Genomic DNA, 12,870 nt, shown 5'->3' with positions numbered 1-12,870 from the left:
AACTGACTAGAAGTTTATAGCATTAAGTACTGGGAAATAAATGCAAGAGCTCATCATCTTTTAATAACAGTACTCTGTATGCAACAATTCCAAGGATCATAGATATTCTTACTTAGTGGTTGATAATTAATTGCCTGCTACAAAATACACATATTGGACTGTTCATCCAAAGCAAGGATTTCCTATAAATAAAAGCTGCAAAACAGTTCACAGGGTGCTTTAGGCCAATGCCTTTTTTTTTCACCCTATTATTTTTTTCTTCTCCACCACCCCCATCCCCCGCAGTGACACAGTGTTATTAAAAACATTAAGTCCCTGGGATTTATGCTTCAGATCAAGACATCATTTGAGTAATTTCAAATGATGTACAGCTCTTCATGTAACAAAGATGTTTTGTGGTCATAATTACTTCACAAAGTAATTATATTCAAATAACCTGACATATCATGCTTTAGCAATTACAGAACCGTGATTTTGACACATGGCAATTTATGTTAGGCAAATGTGAAATGCTAAAAGATGTGAGCAGCTGTTCTTCTGTTTTAAGTTTAGAGTGCTGCAAAACTCTGGTAATGACTTTATTTCTTCAGTTAACATAACCAGCCCACGATACAGCATACTAAATCATAAAGTACAAATCCAAGGAAGGTAATATCTTTACTAAGTTACAAAACTTTGGCAAATCAGTACAGTACTCTTTATAACACAATAAAATGTACTTTTGTTGGAGTCATTTATTACTTTTGTGATAATTTTTACTCCAAAAAATGCTGAGTATGAAATTAAAGCATTGTGATTTTTAATGGTGGTTTATAGCAAATTATTTCATACAATTTGTCTTTTTAAAATGATAGTTTCTCCTTTAACAGTGAGTTCCCTCATGGAAGCTCTCCAAGTTTACCGCAGCAGGGCAGTCTTGCGTATGCAGAAAGGGCTCTGCTTGGTTCTGGGGTTGGTCCAAAGCCAGGTAGAGTTCCAGTGCATGAAAAGCTTTAAAATTCTACCTTAAGGAGGTTTCATCAGCCAATACCAATTTCCAAGCATACTTTTCAAAAAGCTTAAAATTTTGCATAAATACTGGAATCCTCAAAATCAGTCATTTCAGACAATACTAATTTCAGCTGATCCCTTTTATTTAGAAACCCTGCACCTCTGTTTGATCAAGTCACATAGCTTTTCTTCAGCTTATTTAAAAAAAAAATTCTACCTAAAATAGAGTTGTATTTTTTAAATAACAAATAAATATACTGCCAGCTTGTAGAGACCTGGGGAACTGGGTGCCATCTATCAACCTCCATTATCATTTCTCCACAAATGCTGCTGCTGCCATGGGTGTCCGTATGCTTCCTCTTGCTGAAGCTGTCAGTTCCTCAAGTTCAGCATTTAATTTATGTATTACCCACTCCATTGCTTCTCGGCCCTTAAAAAAAAAAAATCCAGTATGTTTACTGATACCAAGTGAGGGCAAAGGCATGCACGAATAGCACGTAAGGAAGTCACAATGGGCGGAACAAGCGTAACTAAACCTCACTAGGACAGTTTTTCTTTGTATTTTCTTCTTTAATGTTATTTACCAAATATCAAATGCTTTGAGAAACTGGCTTGATCTAAAACTGGTTTTTGTTTGCAAAAGATGTTCTAAAAAGAATCTACAATTAAATGATAGTGATGTTTTACTTTATGATTAGAATGGTCCCCCTTCTGATGGCGAGGTCAAACTCCGTTTCTCTTTTAATGTCCATATTTACACCAAAATGCTGTCCGAGGCTCTGGTCTAACTTGCTCTCCAACCCCTCTCTCCTGGGACTCTGTGTACTTCCCTGAGGGACAGAATGAGGAGCACTGACTGCTTCTGGCCTTGGAGCCTTTGCACATGTAGCTGATCCACCTGGACCACTCCCTAGCAGACCCCTCACGGCCTACCCACCCCTCGCTCAGAACTCAGCAGCAACACCACTTACTCAGCACTCATGAAGCACTCTCGTACCTTTCTGTACTTTTCCTTTCCTAATGCCGTGTTGTATGATTAATGTCGCCTTCCTCTTAGTTCCACGAGGGCAGGCACCACGTTTGTTTTGCTCCCCGCTGTCTCCCCAGTCTAGCCTAGCACTCTGCCTGACATAGAGAAGGCATCTATGAATATCTTTTGACTGCTGAATGATATTACACGTTATAAAACAGTGCATTAGACATCTCTTTCTCTAAACTTACTTTATTTTAAATCATATATTTTCAATGGGGCAAAAATTAGTTGGGGGGTAGCAGGGAAAAATCTCATTCTTTTAATGTATAAAGCACAGACGCAGACCCATATATCTCTGAATCTGTAGACATAATGTTTGGCATTAAATAATTTCTCAGGGTGGGGATAGTTAGGAGAAAATATCTACAGTGGATCTGGGGGTGAAGGGAGATGATAATGAGAAACAGGCTGAGAATCTATGCTTTCAACAGTGACACACATCTTCACCTCCCCCTGCCCCCAAGTGCTGGGCCCCCAGCCACAGATTTCCCATGATACCTCATTTACTCTTCACACCCAACCCTGTAAGGTGGGTAATTAATCTTCACTTCACAGATAGGAAACTGAGGCAGAGAAAGACTCACTTAGTTAACTGCCCAAGATGAAAGGCTGGTCAGAGTTACAGGTGGAAATTACAGGTGGAATGTGAACTCAGACACATTAGACCCCAGTAACAGCCCACATGGCATCACGTTGCCGGGGCTCAGACAGCTCACAAGGACAGCTCTTCTAAGAAATGACCCAGGAAGACGAGCAAGCAGGACGGACTTCCCACGTGACCCAGCGGTTAAGACTCCGTGCTTCCATTGCAGGGGACCTGGGGAACTAAGATCCTACAAGCCTGCACCCCACCCCCCACGTTGAGTGAGAGCAGCCTTACTTACTTTATTAGCATTTGATGATATCGTACTTGCCATCAGCCCTTCAAGGTAACTGCCGAGACTGACTCCTTTCACAGTAATTATGGCTTCTTGAGTCAAAATAGTTCTAGAACAAAACACATTCGCACAGCTTCAGGATGACCTAATTTTCATTTTTCATACTTAAGAAAAATTAAAATATATTGTAAAATAAGCTTGTTAAAATACTTTTCACTTACTTTTCTGGGTCTTGAGGATGTGGTTTGTATATAAGTCTCTCATCTACCGAAACCATATTTGTAAATGAAATCTACAGAATTAAAAAAAGTCAAATAATGTCGGGAATCAAGATTAAAAACATTTCCCAAATTAACTCACAAACCAAAATCTTGCTGGGTAAATATGCAAAACAGCATATAACCACTTTTATATTACCATGTAAATAGAACTTTTCAATATTCATTGCTTACTTTTTATTAAAAAAGTAATAAATTTTACAAAAGCACCATGATAGTAATAATATACACTGATTCCAAATTCATTTTATTGAATGCTATCTTCTAGAAGTAACAGGCAGGCTCATTAGAGCACTGAGGCTGCAAACAGGCAGAGACGGTCCAGCATCTGAGTACGAATTTCTTAGACCAAGCTGAAGAGTGTATGTCCACTTTTGTATCAACTACAAGAGGGAATGGAGAAGGAAATGGCAACCCACTCCAGTATTCTTGCCTGGAGAATCCCATGGACAGAGGAGCCGGCAGGCTACAGTCCATGGGGTCGCAAGAGTTGGACACGACTTAGTGACTACACCACGACCACAAAAGAAGAAAAAACTAAGCCAGGTAGTTACTTACATTTGTAGATTTAAGTTCCATTGTTTTCTCTACAGGATCCACTACAGAATGTTCTTGCACATATGTTTTGGTTCTTGCCGCACCAATAATCTAAGTAAAACACTTGGAATTAGTGATCAGAGGAGGATTTCTTAACTAGTGTTATCAATATTTTATTTGTAGGTAAAGATGTGTTAGTATTTTGAACCAAAAATGTGTTTTCATAAAAAACACAAGGAATGAGACAAAGATCAGAAAGGAGGCCCACTTAAGGGAGAAGAGGAGACTCCCAGACACAAAAACCTTCCGCAGAGACAATTTAGCCACCAGCCAGCTGAGAACGTATGCAGGACAAGGTAGGATGCGGAAACTGCCAAGGTTGACGTGAAGCAGTGAGCCTGACATTCGGGAAACATAGATGGAGAGAAAGGAGAGCTTCAGAGTGTCTGTCAGGGTTTCCCTGGTGCAGTCCAAGGGGAACGATGTGGTGGCTCTGCTCTCCAGGCAGAAGACCAGCCACTTCACAGGGAGGTAACACAGCACATCCAGGGGCACGCCCACGCTCTGACCCCAAGCCCATCCCAACCCTGCTCACTTCTTTGTCCTCATCATCTAGTGCAGCAGTTAGAACAAAGGAAGCAGTTAGCACATTGCTGGTGAAAAACATGTACTTTCATTTTCTGCGTGGGCCCACCTTCTATGAAGAGAGTTTCTACAGATAACTTGGTCCACTTATACTAGGATTCTCTCCCATCATGATAGACTGGATCCCTAAAACCTGCTCCCTTGAAAGAGCACAGAATTACATTTTCCATTGTACAGGCAGAAGCACCAGATCTTGGAACAAACATGGCCACGGCAAACTGAGATTATGCCTCACTTAACGTCGCAGCACCACTGACCCCAGCAGCTGCCCACTAACCACCAGCACCAAATCCCAGCTGCCATAGCTCAAGCTGTTGGCAAGGTAGGAAAAGCAGAATAAAACTTTCAGATCACAGAGCATTAGCTGGCTTCCTTCAGAAGGTTTTATCAGGTGACTTCATGAAGACTGTAATAATATTTCCAATTCATTATACACTCATAACTCAAGTTTATTATAATACAATTTGAACTGATGCAAAAATGACATTCCAAATCGGCTCCCACCACCTATTTGAAATTATAATGTGGTCTAGAAAACTTCTCTCCAGCAGTCACGCTGCTTCAGGAACAAAGGCACACTTACAGACTTCACAATGGAAGGCAGTCCCCACTCTGTGCTGAGAAGTCTATGGCTGTGCAACTTTCCAGAGGGATCTATGTGTCTGTCCAGTACATCAACTCCAACCACACTTGGATTCATAGGATTTGGGTATTTCTGCATTGCAGCTGTTGTAACGGTTTCCCATGGATGGCTGCAGACACGAATCAAAAATCAAACCTTTAACAACATGCATATAAATTCAACCATTTATATAACTCATCAAATTATTCTTTACAATTAAAGTTTACTTAATTTACCTAGGGAAAATCATTTTCTGAAATGTTGACCGGAAGATGATTTCAGGGGGCTCAGTCTACATTATGAAGGTGTACAGATTTCAGTCTTTTTTTCAGTACACAGGCTATGTGTCACAGCTGATGCCTGCAAGGTTAAAATAACCTATAGAACACTCCAGTAGTTTCCTGAGTCATATTTTCCACTCACCAGTATCCTCTCACACATAAATTTTGTTTCTAAGAATCACTGATTCATATTAAACATGTACTTGCCTCTAATAATGTAATAAATAATCGTGACCCCTCCAGCCAATCTTTTTATTCTTTACTTTCCTCCAAGGAGTGGTTCTGACATCTGTTTTGAAAAGGTCACTCAATATACTGGTTTTTTTTTTTTAAGGTACTCCTAATGTGCCATTTTGGAGACGGCAATGGCACCCCACTCCAGTACTTTTGCCTGGAAATCCCATGGACGGAGGAGCCTGTTGGGCTACAGTCCATGGGGTCGCTAAGAGTTGGACACGACTGAGCGACTTCACTTTCACTTTTCACTTTCATGCATTGGAGAAGGAACTGGCAACCCACTCCAGTGTTCTTGCCTGGAGAATCCCAGGGACGGGGGAGCCTGGTGGGCTGCTGTCTATGGAGTTGCACAGAGTCGGACATGACTAAAGCAACTTAGCAGCAGCAGCAATGTGCCATTTTCTAATAGTCTCTCTTCATCAGCCTTTGCTTATGAAGGATTAAGATGGCAACAGCATCAGGGAACCTGCAGCATCTTTATATTTCTGGAAAAACACATGTACTTGGGTGATTTACAACATAATGTACATTTGTTCTCTTCACAGTTTACCTGAACAATATACTTATACAAAAGATACCCCTTTCTAGTGAACCTCTGACTAATTACAATGAGCATTAAAAGTGACTGATTCTACATCTTCACTGAAAGGAAAGACAAGATCTGGAGATGGTGTTTCAAACTTCACTTACTGATAAACGACACAGCATGGCTTTTTATTTTTCTAAAAGCAAAACAAGTAGGTACTAATCTATTTTAACTTTTCAGAGCAACTAAGCCTAATAACTTTTTGTGGACAGAAGAAAAATCTCAACCCCACTTGCTTCGCAAAACCCTGGACAACCATTTTTTTTTTTAAATTTACTTTTAATTGAAGGATAACTGCTTTACAATATTGTGCTGGTTTCTGCCATCCATCAGCCATAGGTATAAATATGTCTCCTCTCTCTTGAACCTCCCTCCCATTCCACCATTACTCTTAATGCTTTCATTTTTGCTATACTATTCAGAAATGAATCCCATTGTATTTTTAATCTCAAGCCTTATTCAGCATTAAGTGCAGGCATACAAGCAAATCTATTTCACAAATCTAAACAGTCCCCACAAAAAGAAGTGATAGGGGACAAGCACTCTGACTGTTACCAAGGAAACTATCTAAAATGACAATCAGATGAGTGAGCCCATCCCTGTCTCCATCTAGTCAGAGACTCTGGATAGCTGGCTTCCTGGAACTTATTCTCTTCCCCACCTCCTCTAAAAAATTAGCAATTGCAAGGTTTCAGGATGGTTGTATGTTATTTGTAATTCAGTACTTCTCTCCTCTCTGGGCCAACCTGAAAACACTGATGTTGACTTAGCTTTATAAAACACGTCTAGCTCAAAAATCACAAAGGATATATATGACAATAAACAATCTTCCAGAAATTCATTTTAACTGAATTAATGTAATCATGTGAAAAGACTTCACACTGCAAGACATTCAAAAGATAGTGCCAAAGGGCAGTCAATCAGTGGAACTGGTGCTGGCTTGGTGAACTGTCCAATTGTTTCACCTATAAAACGTGGGAACACTTCACTGAGGCAGCAATAATGTCTTGATTATTTACCAAAGTGGAATCGATCCAAGGAACAGCGCCTGGTGCCTAGTGGGCTTTCATATTTGGTGTAAGAATCAATGAATGACTTCAACTAGTTACCAACTACATGCTAGACCTCAGAAGGAAGTCTGGCAACTCAAAGATGGGAAATACACAGAAAGTCTTCTAAGATGACTTAGATGTTGGTTAGTAACATCCTTAAGATGGGAAACATAGGCAAAGTGTAAAATTTGAGAGCAGAGATAAACAACTTCACTTTCAGGGATGCTGAGTTTGAAAAGCCCGCAGAACACTGGAGCAGAGACACACTGCTGAAACCTGAAAATAAGGATTTGAAGGTCAAGAGAGGCTGGAGCCTTAGGTACAGATTTGGCTGCTGGGAATGTGTATGTATCAGCTGGGACCTTGATCAAGAAGTCAGATTATCTGGGGAGAATCAGGGCTTCTCCCAGAACATGCAGAGCATTTATGTGAGTATGTCTATGTTCTGGGAGCAGAGTCTCAGAGCCTTCATCAAATTTCAGAGATGAAATGCAAGAAGGCCAATAGCAGAATTTCACTGAGCATTTACACTGAAGGGGAAAAAGAGAGGGAAACATTAAAGAAAAGGGCAGAATGAGTGAAGAGGAGGGGTGGGGAACAACCTAGGGAGAAGAGTGTTAAGGAAGAAAGTTATAAGACACAGTGGAAAGAACTTAAGCATTTAAACCCAGAAGAAAACTGCAAAGAAGAAACCACCCATGATCCTAATGGTTCAAACAGAGTAGAAGAATTTGACCTGGTTAAAGAATATAAAAAAGACTACATATTTAGGGTCTCCCCCCTAAAAAATAGTAAACATTAGGGAGAAAAGAAACCTTCCCTCTGCTTCTAACATTCTCTGCTTTCTAGGATCTAGCAAACTCCTGCATGCGTCTGATTTGATAAGAATGTAAACAGTCTACAACATGTTTTAACACTGCCTTCAGAAACGTCGTTTTGTTTTTGTTTTTAAACCAAATGGTTACACTAAAACATACTACCAAAGCTATAAAAATTAAAACAGTGTGGCAACAATAGCAAGATCAGTCAAATAGGGCAGACAGCTCAGAAATGGATTAAAATATAAATCACAGCAGTGTTTTAGGATGAAGGCGGCATTTCAAACCGGTGAGAGGAAAAATTATTAGTCAATAAACAGTGATGAGATAATCGATCAACAATTTGTTCAGGCAAAAACGATACAGGGGATTCAAGGCATGGTTCTTCTGCACAATGAATCATGGAAGCAGCCAAGAATTTAATTCTCAACATCCAACTGGCTTAAGACCTTTTTCCTTAGTAAACATTTCCCCCTAACCAGGAGTTGTTAATGAACATGGCCTCAAAGACATCTCAGTGCTGTCAGGCCCTGACAACACCGTCATCTTCCGTGTCTCAGACGACGGAAATGGGTAACCCAAGGTCACACAGCTTGTCAGAGTCAGGGCTGTACCTTGGACTCCAATTCCAAGGCCATAAATTGCAACTCCTCAAGGCACGAAGCTGCTGGAAAAAGTTCCACTTCCTGGTCGCCTGAGCTCACCCTAAATCCACATTCCGAGGTTAAGAAACTCTACCTGAAGGTGGCGGGGCGACCAGAATCTCGACAGTCCACGCCTTTCTCCAGGATCCTCGGGCCTACCGGGCTGTCACGGACCTCGTGTTCGGCGCCGCCCCTGCCACCCGAGGGGGCGTCCCCCAGAGGAAGGCCGCAAAGGCCCCATCCCCAGTCCCCTCCCGTCCGGCCGTGTCCCCTGGGAGCCCACTTCTGGGGTGTCCCCAGGGTCGTGACCTTGGACCCCAAGCCCCGGGCTCCGAGGCGCTCGGGCCCAGCTCCCCACACTAGGCCCGACGCCCAGAAGCTTCCTGAAGTGCGCCGGGGCCTCGCCGCGACTCCGGGCCCAACCTACCCTCCTACCCCCAGTTGCCCCGTGACCCCCGCCGACCTGCTCCTACCCCCAAACTTACTCAAAGACGTGCTCCGAAGTCCAGATCTTCATGGTGTCGGCGGCCAGCACGGTGTCCGGGCGGCGCTAGGGCACAAATGAGGCAAAGAGGCCACTCTTGCCCCCGCCCCGCCCCTCAGCCGCCGAGCCGGCCACCCAATGCGCACGCGCCGTCGGGCCCGACGCGAGGGACGTCCCGACGCGCTGCCCCACGCCCTATCCCGGCCCGGGTTTTGCCCCAGCCTTGCGCGCGGCGCAACGGAGCCCCGCCCCTTAGCGCCTGGCGCACCGCGCCGGCGCAGTTCGAGGGCAGCGCTCCGGGCCGCAGGCGCGGGCGTTGTATTGCGCAGGCGCGGCACACGGTTTACGGCCCGCCCCCTCGAGGGCGTAGGCAGGAGCGCGGTCGTCAGGGCAGAGTTGGGCCTGGCCCAGCCGGTTCTTCGGCGCGCAGGCAGGTCGCCTCACCTCTTTCCATCCCAGCCCGTGCTTGCCTGGGGTTCTGAGGCCTGTTGACTGGTTCAGTCTGGCCGCTTACGCCGACTGCGCCTGTGTGTTTGAGCAAATGTTCATGGTGACCTATTAAGAGCTTCCTCCTATCTCCTGTCCCATTTCACCTGCCTTCCGGAGATTTTGCCCCTGGGCGGGGAGCAGATACGCAAGGTAGACCCGGAGACGCTAACATCAGGCAGCACATTTAGTGTCCAGTGGAAGGAGGGTGTTAGGTTAGGAGATTAGGAAGCTCGAGTGCTCATGGAAGAGATGGAAAGCCTCCTGGCCTTGGCTTAAAGGATGGATCTCAGCTCAAGTGTCACCCCATCCCCCCGCCCAGAGAGCCCTTATACTTCATCACCCTCCATCAGCTTGGCAGTTCTCTAGCCTTAGATCCTCTGTTACATAGCCTGTTGTATTTTTCTTAGCACTTCTCACTCTTTGAGATCATCGTTTGTTTAACTTCCACGCAAACATAAGCCCTTGAGGGCAAGGATCTTGCCTGTCTTGCTCAATAATGATTCTTGGTAAAGACTCAATGGTTATTTATTAAAAAATGAAAATTCTTCGTGGAATGAATGAATTACTGGAATCGTCTAGTTTACCTGTTTGGCTTCCACTAGACTGTGAGCTCCTAATGGGGAGGGCCTTGCCAGACTTGTCCAGCAATCCCACTGCACTTACATAATCATTGTTTGGTGTATAAATGATTGAGTAAGTCGTGAGCTGGTGGGAAGGAATGCCATGCGGTTTCATCCATAGAGGAGCCTCCTTCAGTGGCTTGTCCTCTCTTCTGGCCTCAACCACACTCTACAACCTGTACCCCCTAATAGAACAATTTGCCGTTTTAAATGATGGCTCTGTAGGAAAATTTTTACATCTAGTTTCTTAGAAGCTAGAAGCACTGCCTCATTCTTGTTCTTAGCTCATTCGATTGTTGAAAACAAAAGTCAGGTTAATTTAGGAGTGAGGATAATTTTTTAAAATAGCCGAGGTCCTTTATATAAAGAAACAGAAAAATTACATTAGACAGGAAGGAAATAATATGGTTGGGTAGTTGCTAAGTGTAATTTGTGGTACCCAGGACTTTAAAAACAAAACCTACAGTACTTAGAGGGAAGTCTTGGTGAGGTAATACTTTATTGACTGCTCAGAGTGCCTCAGCCTCCATTAAGATGCAAAGTTAATGTCGCTGGGTGTTTAAAATACTGGTTTGGGACCCATCAGCACAGAACAGTCTGTCTCTGCTATTCCTGGAGATCCCTGAAGCTGTTCACCATCCAGGATCCCTATTCTGTTTATTTTAGAGAAGGTTATTCTACCCCTTAGTTCTAAGATTTCTGTTTTTTTTTGAGTCGTGAAAATTAAATGATGCCTACCCTCCTATCCCTCTATCAGTCTATCGATTTTACTCACTAAAGCTGGAGTGATGGGGGTGGGAGTGCGAAAGGAAGACTAGAAGTCTAGGTCCAAGTGTCTCTTCTGTGTGGAAGAAACACTGCCTTGGACTTGGACTTGGAGAGCTGGACCTTTACATAGGTTATCTGCTGGAGACTCACTCAGAAACACACAGAAGAAACCGACTCAATGGACATGATGAATTTGACCCAACTCTGGGAGACAGTGGACAGAGGAGCCTGGTGTGCTGCAGTCCATGGGGTCACAAAGAGTTGGACATGTCGTGATGACTGAACAACGAGAAAGCCTTGTGTCACTTACCATGCCTCTCACAAAAACAGGGAAGTCATTAGTAGGTCATTAATTTGACTGGAGGTTCAGTAGGTGACTTGCTCTTATGGCACTTCATTACTGGAGTGACAGTGCCCAGAGCCTCGTGCCCTTCCCTGTGCCCGGGGTGGGGTGGGGGATTCCTTCCAACCAGAAGCTTCACACCTGGCTGAGCCAAAACACAAGTCAGAAAATAGCTAGAAGATCAACAACAAGGTGCTTTTGTATAGCACAGGAACTATATAATAAACTATATAATAAACCCTCTTATAATAAACTATAATGGGAAAAAAATCTGAAAAAGAATATATGTACAGCTGAATCCCTGCTGTATGCCAGAAACTAACACAACATTGTAAATCAGTTATATTTCAATAATTTTTTTAAAAAGTAGAGGACATTTAAAGCGGGGGTGCAGGGCTTAGGTGTTCAGAACAGCGGCCCGTGGTTGTGAAGATAGCTCTTCTTGTGAGATGGTGGGTGGAGCCTTGTCATCCTGGGCTCAGATCAGGGGCTGGGAAGTGAGGCAGCCGGCAGCCAGCCCCGGTGGCAGCAGAGCCCTCTTCGTTCTTTTGTAGGTAGGGCTCAGAGACAGACCTCGCAGGAAAAGTGGGTGGAGTCACGTGCCTCAACTTCAGCTGGGCACCAGCGCCTTTTATTCCCAAACTTCAGTCATTCTCATGCCATCTTCACAACGTGCCCTGTCTTGGTACCATCTGTTCCATTATTAAGTTTCTTATATCAGCATTCTTACAAATACACTTTAAATGAAACTTTATGTAACTACCATCACTAGAAAATTGTTTTCTTTTTTCTCCTGGTTTTCACGTAACACATAACTATTAAAGCCAAACAGTAAGTCTGTGGGCTCCCCACCATCTTTCACAGAGTCCAGGAGTGGGTGTGTCTCACATTGGGGTCAGTTTCCAAGCTGCTTTTTTTTAAAAGAATTTTTTTTTTTTGATGTGGACATTGTTACAACATTGTTTCTGTTTTACATACTAGTTGTTTGGCCCAGAGGCACATGGGATCTTAGCTCCCCAACCAGTGATTAAACCTACACCCCCTGTGCTGGATGGCGAAGTCCCCACTACTGGAAGGCAGGGAAGTCCCCCTAACTTCTTAACTGCTCTTCAACTCTCACCGGTTCTCCTCAAACTCCAAACCCACCTTGACCTCTGACCCTCTCAGCCGTGATGTCTGTCTCTGAATTTACTGAGAGCTTCTTCAACTTGTGCCCCCTCCTCTTGAAAATGTCCTGTCATCTCATTGCAGTCTCGTGTCTGACTCTTTGTGACCCATGGACTGTAGCCTGCCAGGCTCCTCTGGTCATGGGATTTTTCCAGGCAAGAGTACTGGATTGGATTGCCATGCCTTCCTCCAGGGGATCTTCCTGACCCAGAGACTGAACCTGCGTCTCTATGTATCTCCTGCATTGGCAGGCAGGTTCTTTAGCACTAGCGCCATGATAATCTCATTAATACTCTTTATTTCTCTGCATTCAGACATTTTCTTCCCAACCTTTTGCCTCTGCTCCTTTTATTTTTTTATTCAACGAATAGCCACAGGTCGCCTATTCTAGGTCCTCC

At 43.7% G+C, this 12,870-nt stretch overlaps 1 protein-coding gene across 6 annotated transcripts; it reads right to left on the bottom strand.

Annotated features, from left to right (window-relative positions):
• Positions 1-248: 248 nt before the first annotated feature.
• On the bottom strand, positions 249-9,318 carry PRELID3B (PRELI domain containing 3B). 6 transcript variants are annotated; one of them, XM_055544575.1, is made up of 9 exons: positions 9,087-9,318; positions 8,696-8,764; positions 5,220-5,343; positions 4,945-5,113; positions 3,738-3,827; positions 3,123-3,193; positions 2,908-3,010; positions 1,988-2,111; positions 249-1,420 (listed from the first exon to the last, which is right to left on the bottom strand). In XM_055544575.1, the coding sequence occupies exons 3-9, from the start codon at positions 5,231-5,233 to the stop codon at positions 1,389-1,391; spliced, it is 603 nt and encodes a 200-aa protein (XP_055400550.1). In that variant the 5' UTR covers positions 5,234-5,343; positions 8,696-8,764; positions 9,087-9,318; the 3' UTR covers positions 249-1,388. The 6 variants fall into 6 exon arrangements, 5 of the variants coding, with proteins under 5 accessions (XP_055400550.1, XP_055400549.1, XP_055400552.1 ...); XM_055544574.1 differs by lacking the exon at positions 8,696-8,764; XM_055544577.1 differs by lacking the exons at positions 5,220-5,343; positions 8,696-8,764 and having other exon boundaries at positions 4,945-5,139.
• Positions 9,319-12,870: the final 3,552 nt, after the last annotated feature.

The sequence above is a fragment of the Bubalus kerabau genome, chromosome 13 (assembly GCF_029407905.1).
Source record: "Bubalus kerabau isolate K-KA32 ecotype Philippines breed swamp buffalo chromosome 13, PCC_UOA_SB_1v2, whole genome shotgun sequence".
NCBI classification, from domain to species: domain Eukaryota; kingdom Metazoa; phylum Chordata; class Mammalia; order Artiodactyla; family Bovidae; genus Bubalus; species Bubalus kerabau.
Note: the sequence above shows the minus strand (reverse complement) of the source record. Positions and strands in the feature narration are given on the sequence as shown.